This window comes from Sinocyclocheilus grahami, unplaced genomic scaffold (assembly GCF_001515645.1).
Source record: "Sinocyclocheilus grahami isolate Dianchi unplaced genomic scaffold, SAMN03320097.WGS_v1.1 scaffold222.1, whole genome shotgun sequence".
Lineage (NCBI taxonomy): Eukaryota > Metazoa > Chordata > Actinopteri > Cypriniformes > Cyprinidae > Sinocyclocheilus > Sinocyclocheilus grahami.
In genome coordinates this window covers 1,732,431-1,756,335 of record NW_015505401.1, presented here as the reverse complement: position 1 = coordinate 1,756,335, position 23,905 = coordinate 1,732,431, and the positions used below count along the sequence as shown (strand labels likewise).

General features: G+C 37.7%; 1 protein-coding gene across 1 annotated transcript in view; it reads left to right on the top strand.

Annotated features, from left to right (window-relative positions):
- The first annotated feature begins 6,421 nt into the window (after nucleotides 1–6,421).
- LOC107596644 (aryl hydrocarbon receptor-like) overlaps nucleotides 6,422–23,905 on the top strand; it is a 30,630-nt gene continuing 13,146 nt past the window's right edge. Inside the window, exons 1-2 of the mRNA XM_016287423.1 lie at nucleotides 6,422–6,904; nucleotides 11,679–11,866. Coding sequence (XP_016142909.1) covers nucleotides 6,849–6,904; nucleotides 11,679–11,866 — 244 coding nt within the window. The 5' untranslated portion in view covers nucleotides 6,422–6,848. The remainder of the gene's footprint in view (nucleotides 6,905–11,678; nucleotides 11,867–23,905) is intronic.

The following is a 23,905-nucleotide window of genomic DNA, read 5'->3' as shown; positions in this document are numbered from 1 at the left end:
GTGTACTGCGTTAGGCTAACCGAGACTTGCCATTTGCACTTATATATTGTTGCTCTTTTGTTAGTTTTGACTGCTTTTATTGTCCTCATTTGTAAGTCGCTTTGGATAAAAGCATCTGCTAAATGACTAAATGTAAATGTAAATGTAAATGTTGAATACAAAATGCATTACAATGAATACAAATTTAAAGTGATTGTTCATTGAGATTAGCTTAGGGTTACACAGTGGTTTTAACATTTTCTATTTGTATTAGTTATAGAAAATTACTGATGCAGTTTTAACACTTTTTGATGCCAAGGACCCCAAATATGATCATTCTACTGCGAGAGACCTTCTTCTTATTTCCCTCTTTCCTCTTTCTACACACACAAATTGTTAAACATGCCACTGTGAATGGTAATTTTAAAAGTAGTTCTCAATTTTCATGAATAAAATACAATTTAAGTTTTTTCCCTTCTGATTCTGGAGTTAAAATGGCCATCAAAATAATGGAAAAATATATTTGTTATAATATATGCCAGTATATTTATTGATAACATTATTATCCAAATGACCAACGAAATATCACTGTTAGTTCAAGTTCAAGTTCAAGTCTGCTTTATTGTCAATTCTTCCACATGTACAGCACATACACACAGGGAATTGAAATTGCGTTACTCTCAGACCCTTGGGTGCATACAGATAACACTACAGTAGAACATAAATACAGATAGATACAGATTAAATACAAAATACAACTATACAAATATACAAATAAGGTAAAATGTAAAAATATATATATAAAGCACAAGGCATATGGCAGATAGAGTGCAAACCAGTAAAGTAAACAACAGTGCAGATATAGTGATTGTAGTGCAAAAAAATGATTTGTAGTGCAAAAGAGCTTATTCAGACTGATTAAAGTGACAGTGTGTGTGAGTTTTTGGGAGGGGGGGGGGTGGGAGAGTCCGTTAGAGGGTCAGAGTTCAGTGGTGCGTGGGGCAAAAGAGGGGAGGGGGGCAAGGTCGGGAGGGAGTTCAGCTTCCTGACAGCCTGATGGATGAAGCTGTCCTTCAGTCTGCTGGTCCTGGCCTGGAGACTCCGCAGTTAGAAATTAGGTACCGGTTTAAAAGTGCATGGCAGTATAAAACTGTCAAATTGTACTCAAGTGACTCAATTCTATTACAGGCCTATGTAACTAAGTGTAAAATGTATATGCTAAAATTTCAGCAAACTTGGAATATATTATTTTAGCCTTTTTCCTCATTGTGTCTTCACTGTGTTACAGGAAATACAAAGAAATGTACGGTGGCCGAGAAGTGCAAAACAAATCACAATTCTGAAAACAAAATAACAAATTACAAATGCAAATGCAAGTCTAAAAAACAAAATAACAATTCAGAAAACACAACAACAATTCAGAAAACACAATGACAAGTCAGAAAACACAATGACAAATTCGAAAACAAAATAACAAGTCAGAAAACACAAGGACAAATCAGACAAACTGGAAGAGGTAGGTATAGTTTGAGACAGCGCCATTGGTTTGGGATTACTCACCGGTGACTGGACGAGACATCTGTCAATCAACTTATACAGGCAAGAACCAGCCGAAGAACAGCAGAGTCGTGGTAGAAAGTTCGGAGATGGTATTAAAGTAGCTCAGTTTATATGTATTGTATGAATTGCCCTTACTATGGAATGAAAAATACGGGTTGTCTATTTGCATTTAGTTAAACGTGATTATAAATGATCAGCTCCAGTGGCGCAGATGGATAAGCGCGTGTCATTGGCTTTTTGATGCGATCGACCCGGGTTCGATCCTTTTTTGATTATTTCCTTAATTTTAATGAAAATAAATGCCTTTACGATGTGATACGAGATTTGAAAAGGGAGAAAAAAAAGTTAGGCAAAAGGTGGGATCGAACCCGGGTCGATCGCGTCAAAAAGCCAATGACATGCACTTGTCCATCTGCGCCACTAGAGCTGATATCTTATAAGCACATTTAACTAAATGTAAATAAACAACCCGTATTTTTCATTCCATAGTAAGGGCAATTCATACAATACATTTAAACTGAGCTACTTTAATACCATCTCCGAACTTTCTACCACGACTCTGCTGTTCTTCGGCTGGTTCTTCCCTGTATAAGTTGATTGACAGATGTCTCGTCCAGTCAGCGGTGAGTAATCCCAAACCAATGTCACTGTCTCAAACTATACCTACCGGTTTGTCTGATTTGTTCTTGTGTTTTCTGACTTGTTCTTTTGTTTTCGAATTTGTCATTGTGTTTTCTGACTTGTTATAATGTTTTCTGAATTGTTGTTGTGCTTCCTGAATTGTTATTTTGTTTTTTAGACTTGCATTTGCGTTTGTAATTTGTTCTTTTGTTTTCAGAATTGTGATTTGTTTAGCACTTCTCGGCCACCGTAGAAATGTTTTCATAGGTCTGTACAGAAAACAATGAAACCGGTTCCTTGTATTAATTGTTCCTTAAAAGGAACAGCTCATCAGCTGATAGTTGTAAATGAAGGCTGTGTTAGAAAGTTGTATTAGATAAGAAATAATAGGTAGGTTCTGTTTTCTTGTCTCAAAATTATAGCGACTTGACAACTTTAGTTTTTTTTAAATATATATAATATAGCCTAATAAAGAAAAAGACAAATAGGGAGAATACTCATTCATTTGGATTGACGAGGCTTTGAGTTGCTTTAAATTTAAGATGAGCGTTGAATAATCGAAGCACAAAGAGTCAATTTCATTGTGGTGCAGCAGATGACGCTAAAGGTGTATTTAAGACTTTGAAAATACTTCACAGTAGGCTAGATGTTCTCCTGTCTAAGTAAATAAATACCCGGTATGACGTAAGCTACCCGCGATTTATATAAACATGTATTGGTTTAAACCAGTGGTTCCCAACCCTGGTCCTGGAGGCACCCCAACACTGCATGTTTTGCATGTCTCCTTAATCAAACACCTGATTCAGATTATCAGCTCATTAGTAGAGACTCCAAGACCTGAAATTGGTGTCAGAGAAAGGAGACATGCAAAATGTGCAGTGTTGGGGTGCCTCCAGGACCAGGGTTGGGAACCACTGGTTTAAACCATTTAAATAAGTAGGCCTATTAAATAAAACTAATTTTAGTTAAAAAATTCGCTGCTTGCTCTCTAGAAAATAACAGCATACTAATCCACCGCAGTTCTGCTGTTGGAATGTAGGCTAATCATTATCGCAACTTCTGCGGTTACAACGAGGCTGAACCCAGCAAGCGAATGAACTGGATTCAGTCTCGTTAATTAAACGTGTTACATGCACGAAAGATGGGGTTAGATACCTCCCTAAAGAACAGTGTGTGTATTTACTTTTAAATATAACTTCGTAAGTTCAGAATGTGCAGAATAATGTATAATATACATTATATTTGCATGTCTCCTTAATCAAACACCTGATTCAGATTATCAGCTCATTAGTAGAGACTCCAAGACCTGAAATTGGTGTCAGAGAAAGGAGATATGCAAAATGTGCAGTGTTGGGGTGCCTCCAGGACCAGGGTTGGGAACCACTGGTTTAAACCATTTAAATAAGTAGGCCTATTAAATAAAACAAATTTTAGTTAAAAAATTCGCTGCTTGCTCTCTAGAAAATAACAGCATACTAATCCACCGCAGTTCTGCTGTTGGAATGTAGGCTAATCATTATCGCAACTTCTGCGGTTACAACGAGGCTGAACCCAGCAAGCGAATGAACTGGATTCAGTCGTGTTACATGCACGAAAGATGGGGTTAGATACCTCCCTAAAGAACAGTGTGTGTATTTACTTTTAAATATAACTTCATAACTTCAGAATGTGCAGAATAATGTATAATATACATTATATAGGCTACATATAATATACATATAGTAAATTGGTAAATTGTTGTAAAAGATCTGAAACGCACATATAACATGGCATTACTGAATAACCCAATGAAGCATTATATTTAAAAATAATAACACTGTAACAACATGCCACTTAGGGCTATTTTAAGAGTCGAGAACAGTGTGTGTATTTACTTTTAAATATAACTTCGTAAGTTCAGAATGTGCAGAATAATGTATAATATACATTATATACCCTGATAGCACACATACATCTCGGAGACATCTATTTGACGTCTGCATTTCCATCTGCAAGATGTATTTTTTAGAGAGTTTGCTCATCTGCAATACGTCTATAGGACGTTTCCTTTTAGATGTCAAATAGAGGTCTATTAGATGTCTTTAAGATGTTTATGATTTAGAATGTATAAAACTGACATCTGAAAGACGTCTGTCAGATGTTTGTCCAAAGCAGATGCTTTCCAGATCAAGAGATCTTTAACAGACATCTTGCAGACGTACATGTGCTATCTGGGTAGGCTACATATAATATACATATAGTAAATTGGTAAATTGTTGTAAAATATCTGAAACGCACATATAACGTGGCATTACTGAATAACCCAATGAAGCATTATATTTAAAAATAATAACACCAGTAACAACATGCCACTTAGGGCTATTTTAAGAGTCTAATATTTTATCTTTTCTCTTCAAAATAAAATAAAATGTTCTAAATCTAAAAAAAGGCCCCTCATTCCCTCATTAACAAATATGCACAAAAACCTTTGATATTCAGCATAATACAACATCACAGATAATTATTCATTTTTTCCAGAAGATTATTTAACCTCAGAATCTGTTTCTACTGATTACATCTTACGAAATGACAAAATTAATAAGAGGGTAGCGATTTATTAAATGTGTTGAATTGAGATTATGTGCCGTCAAGAAAAACATCTTACCAGTTCAACCATTTAATCATTTAAAGGGTTGTACACTTTTCTGTAAATAATGTATTTGAAGTCAAAACTTTACACATTTGAATAGTTTTTTTTTTGGCATCCTTTGCAGCTTTCATTAGAAATAGGCATTCACATTTACGAGATTCACTGAACTAAGCAGTATAGATGACAACCCTTATGAAAGCCTCATTACTTGGACATTTCTGTCTTCATTCAAAATGGTGAAGAATGTAAAGAATATGGCTGAGCTGTAATTAATGCATTTTAGCCACTGTTGTTAAAGCAAGGATGCTCAAATATGTGATGCAGTGACATTTAACCAATTGTCCAAAAATAAGTAATCGGTGAAACCATTCCTTTCCCTGTGATGTTACTAAGAAATAAAAACATCATTAACTACATCTTAAATGCGGCCTATATGTTTGCCTCTGACTTTGGTCTCTCTGGTAAAATTATTCCTATGTTGTTTTGCATCATATCTGTATCTGTAAAGCCAACAGCAATCATTGAGTTGTAGGCATATCAAATAAGAGAACCATATCTCTTCTGCATATGTGCACACATTCTTTATTAATTACTTTATGACTTTCATTTTTCTCTTGTCAATGATATAAAACTGACTAAAACAGACAGAAAAGTGATGTAGAGATTAGCATGTGATGACGTGTCTTTAGAAGGCCCCTTTTTAACGTGTCCCGACACATTTGGTTGCACCCGCTTCAAAATCCAATTTTAATCTTAACAGGATTTATTAACTGAAGTGCCTTTAACGGAAATGAAAAGAGTCAGACTTGCCAAATTGAGATGGTTAGATATTTGCAGATATTTTCACTTAGAAGAGAAGTGGCAGATATAGACTCCTTATTTAATGGAAATTACAACATAATTAAATTCTGCAGTTTAGGAGATAAAGAGCTTTTCTAAGGGTAGACCAACACAATAAATGACTTGAAACCTTTATTGCCCGTGTAATGTACCGCAAATAACATTTCACAAACTATGCATAATTAATAGTATCATAGCAGTAAAAAAACAATGGCAATGTTATAAGCAATAATAACCTAGACAAAATGTGCTATTTGTAAACATTTATTGTTTAAATATGAAATTATTGTACACTATTTTAATACAAATTAGTATTGTTAACACCCATGTAGCTAATTATGATTTATTATAATCAATCCAGTTTCAGCTTAACTTTCTTCATCAGAAAAGTCTTTCAAAGTGGTCGAAGAAGTAGCCTACAATAGACTCATCGCCGCATGTTGTAACTTACACTTAGTTGTAACTGACATTTAATTTTGCTTAAACATTTCGTTTTTGTTAATAAAACTGTTAACGCTGATAATTAGTCACTACTAAGGAGATGTTGAATTATGATTTTAAAGGCTTCATGATTTTACACCATTACATTTATCACAGTTTAGTCATATGTTGTCCTTTACAGTGATACGTTTTGTATGTTTTGGGCAATTTAGACAAAGTAGTTCACTGCATTCAGGACAGAAAAGGAATTTTAGGTGGTTAGCAGGTGGTTAGTGGGTGAGGGAGGGGCTCTGATCAGAGTCAGACTGTCATAACCTAACATTGGTCTGTCATTTATTGACTGCACAGAGACTGAGTTGGAGCAACGCTGTCAAACTAAGTTAACCAGGACTATAGTGTTAGGATGTCAGTATTAGTGTATGACAGCTGACTACAAAAAAATTCTGGAGAGCAAAATGTGCGTTAGGTTGAGTGGCAGCTGAGCTTTAGAAAGTTAGACAAAACGTAGCTAACATTAGTTTGACAGATAGCTTGATAGTTTAGCTTAGCCATGACAGGGACGTGTTTATACCTCTCTCATGTCAACCACTGGTCTTTAACTGTGGACTAACGCAGGTGAATGCTTCAGATTTAAATTACATTGCCGGGTAATGGTTAGTTTGTAAATTTAGCCTATATTTGAGCAAAAAGTTAACTTCTAACCCAAGGCAGATTAAGGTTAGCCTGCTAGCACCGCGTAAAACCACTGACTAACCACGAATCTGTTTCTGTGGGAATTATGAGCACCAGTAATAATTATGCAAGTCGCAAACGGAGGAAACCTGTCCAGAAAAGGTAATAAATCATTGTTTTACTAGGCCATGCTTAGATGCTTAGTTAAACCTATGTATTCAGTTTACAGTACTGTCAGTTAGCCTGTTTATTAAGACCAAACAATATAAAGCAGACAAGTGACTCTCACTGCATAGTGAATTTTTATTAATAGTTATCTGAATATTTATTCTATTTGATTGAATTTTATTTGTGAAATGATGTTATATCGCTGCACTTTCTCCGATGTCTAGTCAGGCTCTTTGGGAAAAGTCGTGTTTGTGCGTGAGCGTGTTTTGACTTCTGTGAACGAGTGAGTGTTGCAAACCCCTCCCTCAGAAAATCTCTAGAACCACCCTCAAAAGTCTCCATTTTTCACAAAAAGTCGCCAAATGTGAAAACAAAGTAAATACAGGTAAATTTGGTGAAGGTAAAGGAAAGTAAATATATATATACTTTACAAATGATAACAGTATAAAAAATATAACAAAAGATTAAATATAACACAAAATTCTGAAGTGAAATTAGGAAATGCTTGTGATCTGCAAGCACATCAAACATGATGGAAAGACACAAAAGACACAATGTTGGGAGTTTGTTTTATGTGTCACCAAAGTGCATCCCTGTCCTGCTCAAATACAGCAGATAAGAGATATTATGATTCTCCAAAAACAAAAACTTTATTCATACAAACTTATTTCAGTTAACACACTCTATAACTACAAAGTAAGTGCAAAATACTGCATCCCAGCACACATCACATGATGATGCCCTGTGTCTCTCTTTCAGTATCTAGTTGACATGACATGAATTGTGATATAACTTTTGTGTCCGTGGTTAAAACAAGATGTTCATTTTTTTCTCCAGCATCTTGATTGATGCTTATAATGAAATTGTGGTGTGCGTCATGGCAGGCGTGGCGTACTGGTGTGTTCACTGCGCAGACTCATTGGCATATTTGAATGATTGAGAGCAAATGTGAGCGGTCACGGGCCTACGGCAAGCTGTGGCCAAATAAAAAATTTAAAATCTCCCAAAAATCCTAGTTTTATTTAAATATAGCTAAATAGCTCCTTGTCGCAAAAAAATAAAAAAAAGTCGCAGCTACAATGAGAAAGTAGCTAAATTTGGCGACAAAATCCCCAAATTGGCAACACTGGAATGATTAGTAAGTTATTTGCATCTGCCACGTGACAAACTAACTAAACATATCTAAACATACTAAATGTATCTTTGGCTGCAATGTAATGATTTCCTAATTCGGAATATTAGAATGATTGACTAATAAAAATAACAATTTAATTCCGCTCAAATGAGCTAAAATTTGTGGAAAAGACAGATCTTCCCATTTTGCGGACGGGTGAAATTACACATTACAGCTCGTATAAAGATATAGGTTTTTAACATTATTTTATATTCATATTTTACCAAACCTGTTTGTGATGGATTATAACAAAAACAAATAAATAAAAATAAATAAATAAATAAAACTTTACCACAATGGGTAACAGGGTTGTGAATTAAGTATTAACGTCAAAATATTTTCAACAGATGGTCATTGATAGGTGTTTAACTTTATTTTCTATTCATTTGTGCGGTGCTTTTATTTTGTGATGCATTTACCAAAATATGGGCCATAAATTCACCCTGCATTCCATTCGGAAGGGCTCATCCCTATGCCCTAATCCCTTCAAAGGGTTTACCCTCCAGAGTGAGAGCTTCGAAGGGTGTAGGGGACCAAACAACTGTTCCTTGAAGTGCCCACACGGAGGCACCGTCATCATGCAAAGAATCTGCGCAAAGGATCATGGGAGCCCGAAGTGTCCCATCAGTTGTACCCTTCAAAATCCTTCATTCCGAAGGGCCCTTTGAAGTGGCCAGTTTTGAGCACTTCGGTTTGGAACGACCCTTCAATATGGCGGCCATGATTGTTTTCACTCCGAAGTGCCCTTCGGAGGGCGATATATCCCGTTTGGAATGCATCGACAGTCTATTGCTGCGTTCACGCCATATCATATGCTGAATTCACGCCATGTCATAATTACCGTAATTTCGAGATGACAACACGTGACGTTCAACTCGGTGCTGTTCACGTCCTCGGACTGTGACAAAATGAACCTGCGACCGCTTGAAAGTTACTGGCAGCTGTAAAACACATAACTTTACATTTGTATGCTACAACTTAATATTGCACAATACAGAAAGCGTGTCAGGTAAAAATTATTACTAACCATTTGTTTGTTTCTTGTTTATTATTAATGACGGTCGATAATAAATGTGTTATTGCTAACCTAATCAAACTACAACAAAATAATAACAGTATGAACACTTACATAATATGTTTTTATATTATAGTACATCTATGTATCCATTTTCTCATTTTTTAGAGCGCCGCTATTTTTCTCTGGTTCCACATGAGGTTCAGCGGTCACGTGGTACAAGTCGTAGCTCTCAGAAAACTCCCAGTTTACAAGTTGTAATTATGAGTTCTACGAGGATGTGAACACTTTTTACAAGTTGGTATCTCGTAATTACGGTAATTACGATATGGCGTGAACGCCCCTATAATTAAAGTAATTTCGAGGTGACAGCACGTGACTTTCTACTTGGAGCTGTTCACGTCCTCGGACTCGGAATTATGCTTTTCTATGGCAACACTATCAACACCTAAACAGAGCCTGCGGTGGTCAGGTGGTACAGCGGTCACGTGGTACAAGTCGTAGCTCTCAGAAAACTCCCAGTTCACAAGTTGTAATTACGAGTTCTATGAGGATGTGAATGCTTTTAACAAGTTGGAATCTTGTAATTACGGGAATTTCGATATGTCGTAATTACCATCATTTCGAGATGACAGCACGTGATGTTCTACTCGGAGCTGTTTACGTCCTCAGACTCGGAATTATGCTTTTCTATAGGTGCGTTCACGCCATATTGGAATTCCCGTAATTACGAGATTCCAACTTGTAAAAAGCATTCACGTCCTCGTAGAACTCGAAATTACGTCACGGGCTGTCATCTCGAAATTACGGTAATTACGATATGGCGTGAACGCAGTATATGTCCACATTATCAATGCCTAAACAGAGCCTGCGGTGGTCAGGTGATATAGCGGTCACTTGGTACAAGTCGTAGCTAGTGATGGGTCGTTCTTGAACGATTTGTTCATTTTGAACAAATCTTTAATGTGACTCGGGAAGAACAAGTCTTCTCGGGGAGTGATTCGATCGTTCAGTCGCGAATGCTCAACATTCTATAGGTTCTGTGTTTCGAGTCTTCGGGTTTTCGAGTCGTTCGTTCATCACGTGACAGCCCCATAAGCTTAACCAATGCAGTCTGAGCCGGAAAGAGAATTGATTAGTTCATCTTTCGAGTCTTCGGGTTTTTCGAGTCGTTCGTTCATCACGAGGCAGACCCATAAGCTTAACCAAGGCAAAAAATAAAACGAAAACAAAAAAACAAGTATCTCTGCTGTATCAAAGTGATTTCACCATCATATGGACAAAATTTAAAGCATGACCAACTTTTTATTACCTTTATTACCACAGGAAAAGAACCATCATGACAGAAATTCACACATTTATAAACTGTAAGAAATAAATTTGAAATACAATTTGAGACCAGAAACGCATCACGTAACTGTAGGAGTAAATAATAATAATAATAACAAAAACTATGCACCCGTTTGTAAGGATTGGGAAGGTTGCGGTCACGTCACGTGACAAAAGAACGAACGACTCTAAAGACTCAAAAAATTAACTAATCAATTCTCTTTCCGGCTCAGACTGCATTGGTTTAGCTTATGGGGCTGTCACAAAGTCTTGTCAGATAAGGTGAGGTGAGCTAACATAGACTAAATATCCAGTTAAACAATGAATTAATATTTTCTGTTTCTTATAGCATTAGTTTTTGTAGTGTGATCAATGTTTGCGTAAGTAGTAGATGTGTTAGGGAAGTAACATGTAACATTTTAATTACACTTTGCTAAAATGAACGAAATGACTCGAAAAAAGATTCGTTCATTTTGCTGAATGAGACTCAAAGATCTGAGTCAGCAAAATGATCCGAACTTCCCATCACTAGTTGTAGCTCTCAGAAAACTCCCAGTTCACAAGTTGTAATTACGAGTTCTATGAGGACGTGAATGCTTTTTACAATTTGGAATCTCGTAATTACGGGAATTCCGATATGGGGTGAACAGGGTTGGGCAGATTTTCAGCAGGGTTGGGCAACTCTGGCCCTTGAGATCCACTTTCCTGCAAATTTGAGCTCCAACCCTAATCAAATACACCTTAATAAGTTAATTGAGTTCTTCAGGATCACTATAAAGTTACAGACAGGTGAGTTTGATCAGGATTGGAGCTAAACTCTGCAGGAAAGTGGTTGTTGAGGGTCAGAGGTTGCCCACCACTGGTCTGAATCCTTGACTGTGTTATGTCAAATAAAAACCTAACCTACCAAATCAAGTAACAAAGTTGCAAATTAAGCATTAACAAAACTGTCACTCATTAGGAACTCGCTAGCTGATATGATATGGGTCTGAGTTTACAAGCTGTTGCTACACCTCTGAAGGTCATATTTCCTTCCCAAGACTCAATACTAACTTTCCTATCAGTTGTAGGTGTCGTTTTTAGGTGGTTGTTTGACAGTACTCACTATAAGTGAATGATAAAAATATCTCTTCTTAATATAAACACACTTCTGGGAAATGGAAAACGTTCTAAAATTTGAAACTGACAGGTTGGCTTTCATGTCATATTCTGAAAATTATATTAAAACTGAATATATTCTCCTTTTTTAGTGTGCAGCAGTCTCCTCCTGAATGTGTCAAATCAAATCCTTCCAAACGACATCGAGACCGGCTGAATGGAGAGTTGGACAGGTTGGCCAGCCAGCTTCCTTTCCCGCAGGAAGTTATATCCAAGCTGGACAAGCTCACCATACTGAGGCTAAGTGTGAGCTACCTGCGGGCCAAAAGTCACTTCAATGGTAATGCATGATAAACAGAAGTTGCAGTTGTTTCGGTGTGGTATTGGTGTCCAATTTCTGACTGTACATAAATTTATGGATGCAATAGTCTCACTTAGTTGATGCAAATTTGAAAGATTATTGTGTTTTCTACAAAGTTCTATCATATTTTAGTAGCTTGTGGACTACAGTCATTTTAATGACAACATCCAAAGACAGCACTTTTTCTCCCCTGTGACTGATTAAAATGAATAAATTGCACATCATTTTAAGTAGTTAGAAAACCAGCCCCTAATTCTAAAGAACCTCAATATGTGCATGTTTGTTTCCTTACATGAGTGTCTGCCACATCTCGAGGCTGTTTACAGTATACTTCCCCCTCAGTGGGAAATAAGGGGAGCCTTTTCACAGGATGCCACTGGGGTGCGTGAGATCCTGCGGAAAGTAAAATATAAATGTGTAATCATGTGCATTACTTTTAGGTAGAGGTCGACCGATGTATCGGTTTTGCCGATTAATCGGCACCGATAGTTTTTTGCTGGAACTATCAGTTATCGGCAATAATCCATGCCGATAGTTTTCCGGGTTGCGTCCGTTGCTGGAATGGCTGAGAAGGGTCTGCTGTCATTATACAGTACGAGAGCGGCCTCTAGTGGTTGAAATCACTGACAGCACGTGCTATTTGTTTAGACGCGTGATACTGCACGCTGAACAGAGCGGGAAACTTCAGACGCGGATTTAAATGCAGCCGACAGAAAATCCTGCCACGCCACAGAGGGCCATTCACATAGTTTTCCATTAAATTACATTATATTTGTCCCGAATTGTTGTTAATGCTTCATTTATAGAGCTATAATATAGATCTCGCTTTATCTTTCATCTATGCCTCATTGTTCGTTCATTCGTGAAGTAAACTTGTGTCCGTTTGGTGATTAAATAAACTGTTTTAGACCACTGCTCGAATTGAACGCGACGCATCCGGAGTGTGTGTGATACCAGTGAGTTCTCCTAGACTCAGCGCTGTGCTTTTATTTTGATTAGATAATCATCAAGTGTTCAAGAATAGAAGAAGTTAAAGCGTGAGAGTAAACATACAATATCCATATGTATATAATTTTAATGCTATGGCCTTTGTGTATATATTTAAAGATGTGCATCTTTAAGCATGACTGTTGAAATGAAATGGTAACACTTTAAAATAAGAGTCCATTTGTAACATTAAGATTAATGAAAGCTGTGTAATGAAAGTATTGTTCCTTGTTAGAGAGTGTTAATTTGAACATTTTTATTATTATTACTACTACTACTAGTATGGATCAGTACTGTTTTTTTAATAAAGCATTATTTTAGTTTTTGTTCAGTATCCATTTTAAAAACTATCGGTTAATTAATCGGTATCGGCCAGTGTGGTCCAACCTAGCTATCGGTATCGGCAAAATCCATTATCTGTCGACCTCTACTTTTAGGGGGAAGTCTGGTGAGAACTGCAACAATAGCATTTTCTTTCAAAGAGCAAAAAATGCAATTTTGACAGGTAAATTAATGATCACCCCGAGGCTGGTTCAGTAATACATTCATTATCATAAGAAGTTTACCTGGCTTTAGGCAACAGGCTTTGGCCCTCAACATTAAGATATGGAAGTAGGACAGAGCAGTGCATGCAAGCAGTTCCTCCTTTTGTTTGCGATAGATTGAGTGCTTATCACAGGACATCCCGGTCCCTCAGCAGTTTTATCTCAGGATGACCCATATTTGGATAACACAAGGAATATGCAAAATAAATTGCTTTGTAATGTTGTAATAATATAAAAATGTGGCTGGATGGTTCTTTGTTCTGTTGGGATGGATATGTTTTTTTTCTCCTGCAGCTGGCCAAAAGATTTAAAGTGTGTATGAATCACAAAATTCAAGGCACTGTTGGTACTTGAGAAGAGATTATATAGTGCTATAGAGTTACAGTTATAAACGTTCCAGCTATTTAAACCGGTATTGTTATAAGAAGATGAGGGGGAATCAGTCTTGCAATAACCTATTGGATAGTATTAAGAGTCAGGTCAAAATACACAAGAAAGAAATAGCATCAGAAATCTTTTGCCAGCATTTATATTGAGTCTCTACACAAATACAAAACACACAAAATCCTGTCACATAAAATGTTCACTATAGATATGGTCAATGTCCAAAATAAAAGTGTGGTTTTATAAGTAGGAAATGTCCACCAAAGATGTTGAGAGAAGAAACCATTTGGTAAAAGAGAACAGCCAATGTTATAAAGTCTTATCTATTGAAGGGTAGATTGATGAAATGATGAAATGACCAAATTAAATAGATGTCGTTGTTGGGGTAGGCCAGTAGTCCTTTGAAAAAAGTCATTGGGCAGTTGCAATAATGCACCCAAACTCCAAAGTTCTGCACTCCACACGGTAGCATAAGTTTGCAGGTTAAACAAAATCCTCTACTTACAAAACAACTCATTAATTGTCAAACTCACCAAACACACACAACCCACAAAACATTTGAATAAGCGACTTTCCCCAAACAATAACCCTCTCAAATTCTACACAATAACAAAAGATGAAAAATAAAGCAACAAACTCATGTTTGAACAGCAAAACAAATGTTTCTCAAACCAGGACCCTCTAGAGAAACAGCAGATGCCATGAGGTGACACAAACTGAATCTGCCTCTCATTCTACTACTTCCTCTTTTATTCAAAATGGGGATATGCTATTGGTGTCCCCTAGTGGTCAGGATGAACAAAGCACTAAAATGAAATACATTAAACCATGTAACAAGATGTGACTGTTACATATCTCCCCCCTCATTTGGAAACATTATCAACAGTCCCATAGAAAGGCTTCAAATTTTGTACATGAAAGGTATCAACATGATCCGGATCATCTATAAATGACAGAGAACAATTAACAGGGCCAAGACATTTGACAATCCTAGCAGGACCTTTCCACGTCATGTGAATCCATCGCTAGCACGTGACAAAGGATGAGTGCGAACCCAAACCAAATCCCCAACTTTGTAATGAGCAGGCCTTCTCCGGAGGTCATAGTACTGTCTTTGCTTTGTCTGAGCTTGTTCCATGTTTCTTTGGACAGTTCTTATCAGCTCTTTCTGTCTTTCTAACACTGGGTACGCTGGACTGTCTGGGTCATGAGGTCTATGTATGGCTCTTTCTAGAGGTCCTTTCAATTTCCTAACTAGTGTGACTTTAGCTGGAGTAAATCCCATGCTTACCTGCCAAGCTGTGTTTATGGCAAAACGAAACTCTGCCAAACATCTGTCCCAGTGCCGATGGTGGTCTTGAATGTAGGACGAGATCATGGTCTTAAGAGTACGGTTGACCCTTTCCGTGAGGTTAGTCTGGGGATGTGCTGTAGTAGTCAACTTCTGGATGACACGCCATTGCTTGCACACTAGACTGAGTAGCTGGGAAGTAAATTGAGTTCCTCGATCAGACACCAAATACATTGGAGTTCGCCACCTAGTAAAGATCTCCTCTATCAAAATGCGAGCAATTTGAGGTGCTTTAGCCATACGCAGCACCTATTTTGAACAATAGTCTACGACAACAAGGAGGTGCTCATTTAATTTAGAACTATTAGGCAATAATCCCATGAGGTCGATCCCTAGCATATGTCCTGGTTCTACCACTGGGGTTGACTGCATATGGCTGGCTAATTTGAACATTGAAGGTTTGTGTTGTTGACAGACCTGACATTCTTTGCAATACTTCCAGATGTCAGAGCGCAGTGTGGGCCAATAACAAATACAGGTGCATCTCAATAAATTAGAATGTCATGGAAAAGTACATTTATTTCAGTAATTCAACTCAAATTGTGAAACTTGTGTATTAAATAAATTCAATGCACACAGACTGAAGTAGTTTAAGTCTTTGGTTCTTTTAATTGTGATGATTTTGGCTCACATTTAACAAAAACCCACCAATTCACTATCTCAACATTAGAATACTTCATAAAACATAATTTTTTTAGTGAATTGTTGGCCTTCTGGAAAGTATGTTCATTTACTGTACATGTACTCAATACTTGGTAGGGGCTCATTTTGCTTTAATTATTGCCTCAATTCGGCGGGCTATGAGCTTCTCCACCGTTCCTCCAGACTCTAGGACCTTGGTTTCATCTGAAAAGAGGACTTGGGCAACAGTCCAGTTCTTCTTCTCCTTAGCCCAGGTAAGACGCCTCTGACGTTGTCTGTGGTTCAGGAGTGGCTTAACAAGAGGAATACGACAACTGTAGCCACATTCCTTGACACGTCTGTGTGTGGTGACTCTTGATGCCTTGACCCCAGCCTCAGTCCATTCCTTGTGAAGTTTACTCAAATTCTTGAATCGATTTTGCTTGACAATCCTCATGAGGCTGCAGGTTCTCTCGGTTGATTGTGCATCTTTTTCTTCCACACTTTTCCTTCCACTCAACTTTCTGTTAACATGCTTGGATACAGCACTCTGTTAACAGCCAGCTTCTTTGGCAATGAATGTTTGTGGTTTACCCTCCTTGTGAAGGGTGTCAATGATTGTCTTCTGGACAACTGTCAGATCAGCAGTCTTCCCCATGATTGTGTAGCCTAGTGAACCAAACTGAGAGACCATTTTGAAGGCTCAGGAAACCTTTGCAGGTGTTTTGAGTTGATTAGCTGATTGGCATGTCACCACATTCTAATTTGTTGAGATAGTGAATTGGTGGGTTTTTGTTAAATGTGAGCCAAAATCATCACAATTAAAAGAACCAAAGACTTAAACTACTTCAGTCTGTGTGCATTGAATTTATTTAATACACGAGTTTCACAATTTGAGTTGAATTACTGAAATAAATGAACTTTTCCACGACATTCTAATTTATTGAGATGCACCTGTATCTACTAACCTCAGTAGAGTCTTGAGCCTACCAAGGTGCCCACTTAATGGGTTGTCATGTGCATGTGCGAGGAAGTCTTTTTGTAGGCAAGCAGGAATGACTAGCTGTAATTTGGGTCCTTTCTGTCCATCAGGCATGCTATGGAAAATAAAGCCATTCATTAACAAGTAATGGATACGTGTTGAATTGGGATCTGTGAGTGACCTGGCTTTAATGGTGAGTTCCTGGACTTCTGGGTCGTCCTGTTGTGCTCTAGCAATGTCAGACCATTCAATCGGAAAACTGGAAAAAGAGGTGACTGAGTCTTGTCATTTGATATGGGCTATCTGAGGGAGCGAAGCAGTCTCTAATGGCGCTTTTCCACTGCATGGTACGGCTCGGTACGGTTCACTTTTTGGGGGTTTTCCACTGGGTACAGTACCTGGTACCTGGTACTTTTTTAGTACCACCTCGGTTGGGGTTCCAAGCGTACCGTACCATTACCAAAACATGACGTGTAAACTCTGCTGATCACTGATTGGCCGGAGAAAATCGTCACTACCTGCGTCACTGAACTTGCGACATGAGACACAAACAGACTAGATTTAAATCAGCACAGCCAGCGAAGGATCGAACGCAACTGTTTTGAACGAGCGCACCTTTTTTTAAACAACCAAAAAGTGGCTGTTCCCCCTGTTGCAGAAGAACAGACGTTCCTCTCGTTGATAGCATAGGAGCGGATCCAGCGAGAGCTTGATGGGGCGACGCGGAATGAAAAAGTTTTTTAGGAGTCGCGGCAGTAGAGATGGCGCAACTATAACGACATGTGAATAATCCCGCCCATTCTAAAGCGATACTAAACTGCAGTGGAATCGCAAACCAAGCCGAACCGAGCCATGCCCTACCGTACTGAGCCGTACCGAGCCGAGTCGTACCACGCAGCGGAAAAGCGCCATAAGAGACTGCGCAAAAGAGTGTCTGGCACGATGTTGCACTGACCTTTGCGATACTTGACACTGAAATCAAATTCTTGCAGTCGAATGGTCCATCGGGTCAGTCTGGAAGATGGCTTTGGGTGATTAAACACCCACGTGAGAGCCACATGATCAGTTATCACTTCAAATGGTCTGTCTTCTAAATAGGGTCTCCATTTCCCTAAAGCTCATATGTCGGCACAGCACTCCTTTTCTGAAACTTAATATGACCTTTCAGCCCCTGGCAGCAGGCGTGAAGCATATGCTATGACTAAGAATGTGCGATATATATTGTCTGCGATAATATCGTAATTGTTGTTTAAACGATGTGCAATTTGACATTGTAAAGTATTTTGCAAAAACCAAACAAAACACCTACGGAGTGCACTCATAAATTACGTGATGAATTCATGTCAGTGCCCGTGCGCATTTAGAGAGTGTTTTTTCACTGCATGATTCAGTCTATTAAAATGCATTAAGAAAGATCACAAAATTCAAGATATGGGGGCAGAAAATGTACATGATTATATCATTTTATATAGTTAAAATCACTCGAAGAGTGATGTTTTTTTCTTCAAAAATAAGCATGATTACAAATGTGATACTGATTATATACAACAGTTCAATAAACAATAAGTTAATATTAAGAGACTTACATTTTAGACACCATATTGCCTGTTTTTTTTCTCTATTTCGCCAACTGAAAATAATTCAAAACAGCCACCACAGACCAGTTTTGCGTCTCCGAGCAATGACGGTGTTTCTTTCCTGAATGAATCAACCATTTAAATGATTCAGTTCAATCGCAATGACTCACTTGTTAACAGTGACTTGCTGCCACCTACTGGCGATTTTAATTTCACATTTAAAGTATCTTTTCATTTTTAAAATAATTTCAAACATCAGTATTCAATGTTTTATGTTTAAAATATCAAAACACTATGCATTTGTAACTGCTGGTTAAAGCACTCCATGTCCCTCTAAGCTGAATTAAATAGTGTGTAAATACATCTAAATGCCACTTCAGATGCAACTTCTGCAAATATTAATTTTGTTGATACTGGTTTCATTTGTTTGGTAACAGCCTAAATGTCTTATTATTCTAATTGACTGATTAAATGTAACAATTTGACTCAAAAGATGAACACTTTTAGAAAAAAATTACTTTATTAAAGGTAAAAATGCCCATAAAAAGTAAAAGATCAATTTAAACATGAAAATATTAATTTCTGTTCACTGATGTGAACTGACCACACAGAATGAAGAATATCAAAAACTGCAGCTGTCCATGGTAGTCAGATATCAGCACAATAACACACTCGGCAGAATATCGTCTAATTATCGTTATCACAAATATCCCAAAAAATATTGAGATATTATTTTTTTTCAATATCGCACACCCCTAGCTATGACATGTTCTACTCCTTCTATCTCTTGTGTCAGAACGGCTCCTAAACCCACATCGCTTGCATCGGTCTGAACTTTGAAAGGCCTTGTCAAATCAGGGGCAATCAAGATAGGTGCATTGGTTAATTCTTGTTTGATCAATTCAGATGATTTTTGACATTCTTCAGTCCAAATCCAAGTTGCTCCTTTCCTTTTTAAAGCATGCAATGGTGCTGCTTTATAAGACAATTTTGGAATAAACCTTTGGTAGCATCCTGCAAGACGTAGGAACCATTGTACCTCCTTCAGACATTGAGTGATAGGAAATTCCATTCCAACCAAATGATCCAACGATAGCTGCTCGCATTGCAGCCTGTCTGAGAGACATTTCTAGCTGGATGAAGGACCATCACCTTCAGATCAACCTTACTAAGACAGAACTGCTTGTGGTTCCAGCAAACCCATCATTACATCACAACTGCTCTATACAGCTGGGTTCGTCAACCATAACTCCTTCCAGGACAGCCAGAAACCTAGGAGTTGTGATCGATGATCAGTTAAGCTTCACAGACCATATTGCTACAACTGCCCGGTCCTGCAGATTTGCCTTATACAACATTAGGAAAATTAGACCCATCCTGTCAGAGCAAGCCGCACAACTTCTTGTTCAAGCTCTTGCTCTCTCCAGACTGGACTATTGTAATGCTGTCTTGCCGGGCCCTGATCCAGAATGCAGCAGCAAGAGTGGTCTTCAATGAGCCAAAAAAAGCTCACGTTACTCCTCTCCTCATCAGGTTACACTGGCTACCAGTAGCCGCTCGCATCAAATTCAAGGTACTGATGCTTGCCTACTAGACAACCACTGGCGCTGCACCAATATACCTAAACTCGTTAGTTCAAATTTATGCGCCCTTGTGGTGCTATCCCAAAGAGGCACAAAATCACTCTCACTGACCTTTTCCTGGACTGTGCCCAGCTGGTGGAATGACCTCCCTATCTCAATTCGAACAAAGTCTTTAGCCATTTTCAAAAAACATCTAAAGACACATCTTTTTCGCCAGCATCTGACCAACGAATACTAGTACTTACCTATTCTATTCTGTTCTGTTCTGTTCTATTCCATTCTATTATTTAAAAAAAAAAACCTAGCTACGTGTACTGTGCTAGACTAACTGAGACTTGTCATGGCACTTGTATACTGTTGTTATTCTCTCGTTGGTCTGATTGCTTCTATTGTTCTCATTTGTAGGTCGCTTTGGATAAAAGCGTCTGCTAAATGATTAAATGTTAAATGTTAAATGTTAAATTGAGTAACGGCTTCTACCTTTGCAGGGTCAGTTTGAATTCCGTCCTTGGATACCCATATGTCCCAAGAATGTCAAAGACTTTTGGATGAGATTGCACTTCTGGAGGTTAAAAGTAAGCCCTGCTTTGAAGAGACAGTGAAATATTGCCTGCAAGTGGGTTAAATGTTCTTCTTCCATCTTAGAATATACCACAATGTCATCGATGTACACGAAACAACTCTTTCCCTTTACATCCTTCAGCATTAATTCCATCAGTCGTTGAAACAAAGCAGCAGCATTTTTGAACCCGAAAGGTAAATGAAGAAATTCAAACAAACCTGATGATGTAATGAAAGTGGTCTTGGGAATGCTTTCAGGTTCCATTTCAACCTGCTTTTTAGATCTAGGGTACTGTAAATTGCAGCTCCATGAAGAGACTTGAGGATATCCTGTATTTGCAGCATAAGATATGCATCTAGGAGGGTCTTTGAGTTCAGTCCTCTAAAGTCAACACAGAATCTTTGTCCTCCTCCTTTTTTGGGCACAAGGACAATTGGAGCAGCCCAGGGAGATGTTGAGGGCCGAATTATTTTCTTATCAAGCATCATCTTTATCTCTTGATCGATAAAAAGTTGTTTCTCAGGAGATAATCGATAGGCTTTCCAGCGAATGGGTACTTCATTAGTGGTTATGATGCGATGTTTGACTACATTGGTGTGGCCTATGGCCTTCATGAGCTGCTCAAGTCGTGACTTTAGTTCCAGAGATGTGTCTGCATTGGTGACTAACTGATGGATAAGTGAGTGGGTCTCAGATGACTCTTCTGGTATGGGTAAGGCTAAATAGAAGGACAATAAAGCATTGGTAGAGCGGGCAGGGATGAATGAAAATGCTTCTTCTTGGAATCCATTTGTGGCAGACAGAATATTGGTCAAAGACGTTAAGATGTCCGCATCAAAAGAAATTTACAAAAGTGATTTTATGTCCATAGAAAGCACATTAAATGCAAGTAAAGTGTCTACATTTAAGGTTTCAAATAAGTTTTTGAAGAATAAAATGTCTAAATTTGGTTGAAATAATGTTCCATTGTCATTCAGTGTAACACTTATAGTTATGTAAAAATTCATATACATATTCTATACATATTAAAATGCATAAAAGAATAAGTGAGCATATTACATTTTATTGGGTTTTAAATTAGTAAAAAATTCTTACTGACAAATGTCAGTAATAGTAGCAAATTAAAAAAATGTAAAATAACAACTAATTAGTATTTGGGGTGAAAATAATAGTTTTTTTAAAATATGTCATAAATAGATTTTTGTTGTAAATATGCCTGACAAGATTGTTACACTGAATGACATTTTAGTGGGTGACTTCTGTACATTTTTTGCTCAGAAAAACAAAAATACAATTACATTAAACTTTGCATTAAATTTTTTAAAGCAGTATTGTTTTTATGCTTAAACCCTTTTTCATCTTTGACCCATATACTGAGCCTTATGAAATCCAAACAAATTCCAGACACCATAAGGAAACAGTAAGATCAACATCCCGTATTATATATAAGGTCAGTGTAAACGTCCTCTGCTGTAACTCACAGTCACATCTCCACAATCCTAAGGCACTTAAAACTTGTCCATTGGCCTGCTGGAAAGTCTGCCTACGACTAAACTTGTCCATTGGCCTGCTGGAAAGTCTGCCTACGACTAGACTCCAACTGTTCCCTGTGCTTCAACTGATTCCAACAAGATTCTTGCATTAGAGTCAGTGAACTCCCTGTGTCAATCATAGCCTGGAAATATCTTCCACGGATCACCAACGGTAGGGTCACCATCTTCAAATTGTTCTGAGCAGGGGTATGAACAGGCTTAATGATACGTGTGGTTGAGGGGTTTGTCTTGGTGTTAATGTCTCTGTCAGTTTGGGCTTTTCGTTTCTGTATATCTGCGTTGGCCTGACTCCAGTATTTCTTGGCTTCTTCCAGATCTCTTTCGATTTGAGTTCCAATCCTTACCAACTCACCAAATTTCTTGACAGTTCCCCTCAAGAGACTGGTGAGGCGTGGGTTGCAGTTTCTTAAAATGGGCTGGACAATGTCCTTCTCTGTCATCTCTTTCTTCCACCGTAGACATAGGGCTCGGTAATGGTAGGTGAAATCGCGAATAGACTCTTTAGGGCCTTGCTTCCTCTCCAAAAACTGTTTAGCAGCTTCTGCCTCATAGTCGTCATTCATAAAAACTTGAAGGAAAGTTTTCTTGAATTGGCTCCAGGTGAAGATAAAGCGGCATTCTGCCAGCCACCATATATGAATGATATTAATTCATATCTTTTAGTTTTAAAACTAATTTAAAATTAGAAAATAGTTCAAGCCAGGCCCGGATTGGCTAATCGGGAGCATCGGGAGAATTCCCGGTGGGCCAGTCTTGTCATACCACTGGGGTTTAAATATGGATGCCCGTATTTAAGGCATCAAAGCGTCCCGTGTGAAAGCTGACGCAATTTGTCCCGTATTCACAGGCACGCCATATGATCACCAGACCATATGAATAACAAATTCTCAATTGATAATTAATCATTCTTTGTGCGCAAATTGTTTTATTTGTGAACGTAGCCACTCAAGGAAGGCTTTAAGACCAAGCGGAATCCTCTGCCGGCTGCTCCCGCTTCACAGCAAACGGGACTCGCACTAACGCCAATTCCTTCACCGTCTGCATTTTGATTTTGGCAAATCAGTTTGGGCGAATGCAACTTATTGATCATGAGCCCAACATCCAGCAAGGCAGGAAAACATTCAATCTACCTGAGGAAAGACGTCTTTCACTATTGTAAGTTAATGCTGCTAAATAGAGAGAGAGAAATACATTTTTAAAAATGTAGCTTCTAGTGCATTCTTAAACTTGGACCTCAGTATATTATTGAAGTACAAATCCAAGCACCAGAAGTAGGCCGCACTCTCTAAGTTTTCTTTAATTGAAAAATATGCATTTTCATTCATTCATAGGCTAGCCTATATGGTTTCAATAATATTTTAGTTAAAAAATGTAAGTGTCATTGTTTAAAAAAAATGCTTTATTGACTGACGTTTCATAGACCTTCAGTTGTTATGCTTTTAAATTTCTTTCAAATTTCAAATTGTATGTAATTTCACAGTATTTTCACCTCATAAATTAGTAGGCCTACACTACTTGTGCAGTCATAATTCTTTAATGGTACAATTTACTCAGGCTGATGACTTTTCTTTTTTTTTTGTATGACATTAAAATTATTTTTTTAGAATAAATGTACATAAATAGGTTAAGCAAAACAAATGTGATTATTTTTGAGAACTTTTGAACTGCAGGCAGACATACATTATGGTACAGTACAAATATTTTGAGCGTCCCTTATTCTGTCCCTTATTTTCTTATTAAGAATCACAATCGTCCCTTATTTTTCATTTGCGCCACCTTGCTAAGAAAAAAAACAACAACCTCAGTTGTTGGAGATATGCGAGCAAATATATATATATATATATATATATATATATATATATATATATATATA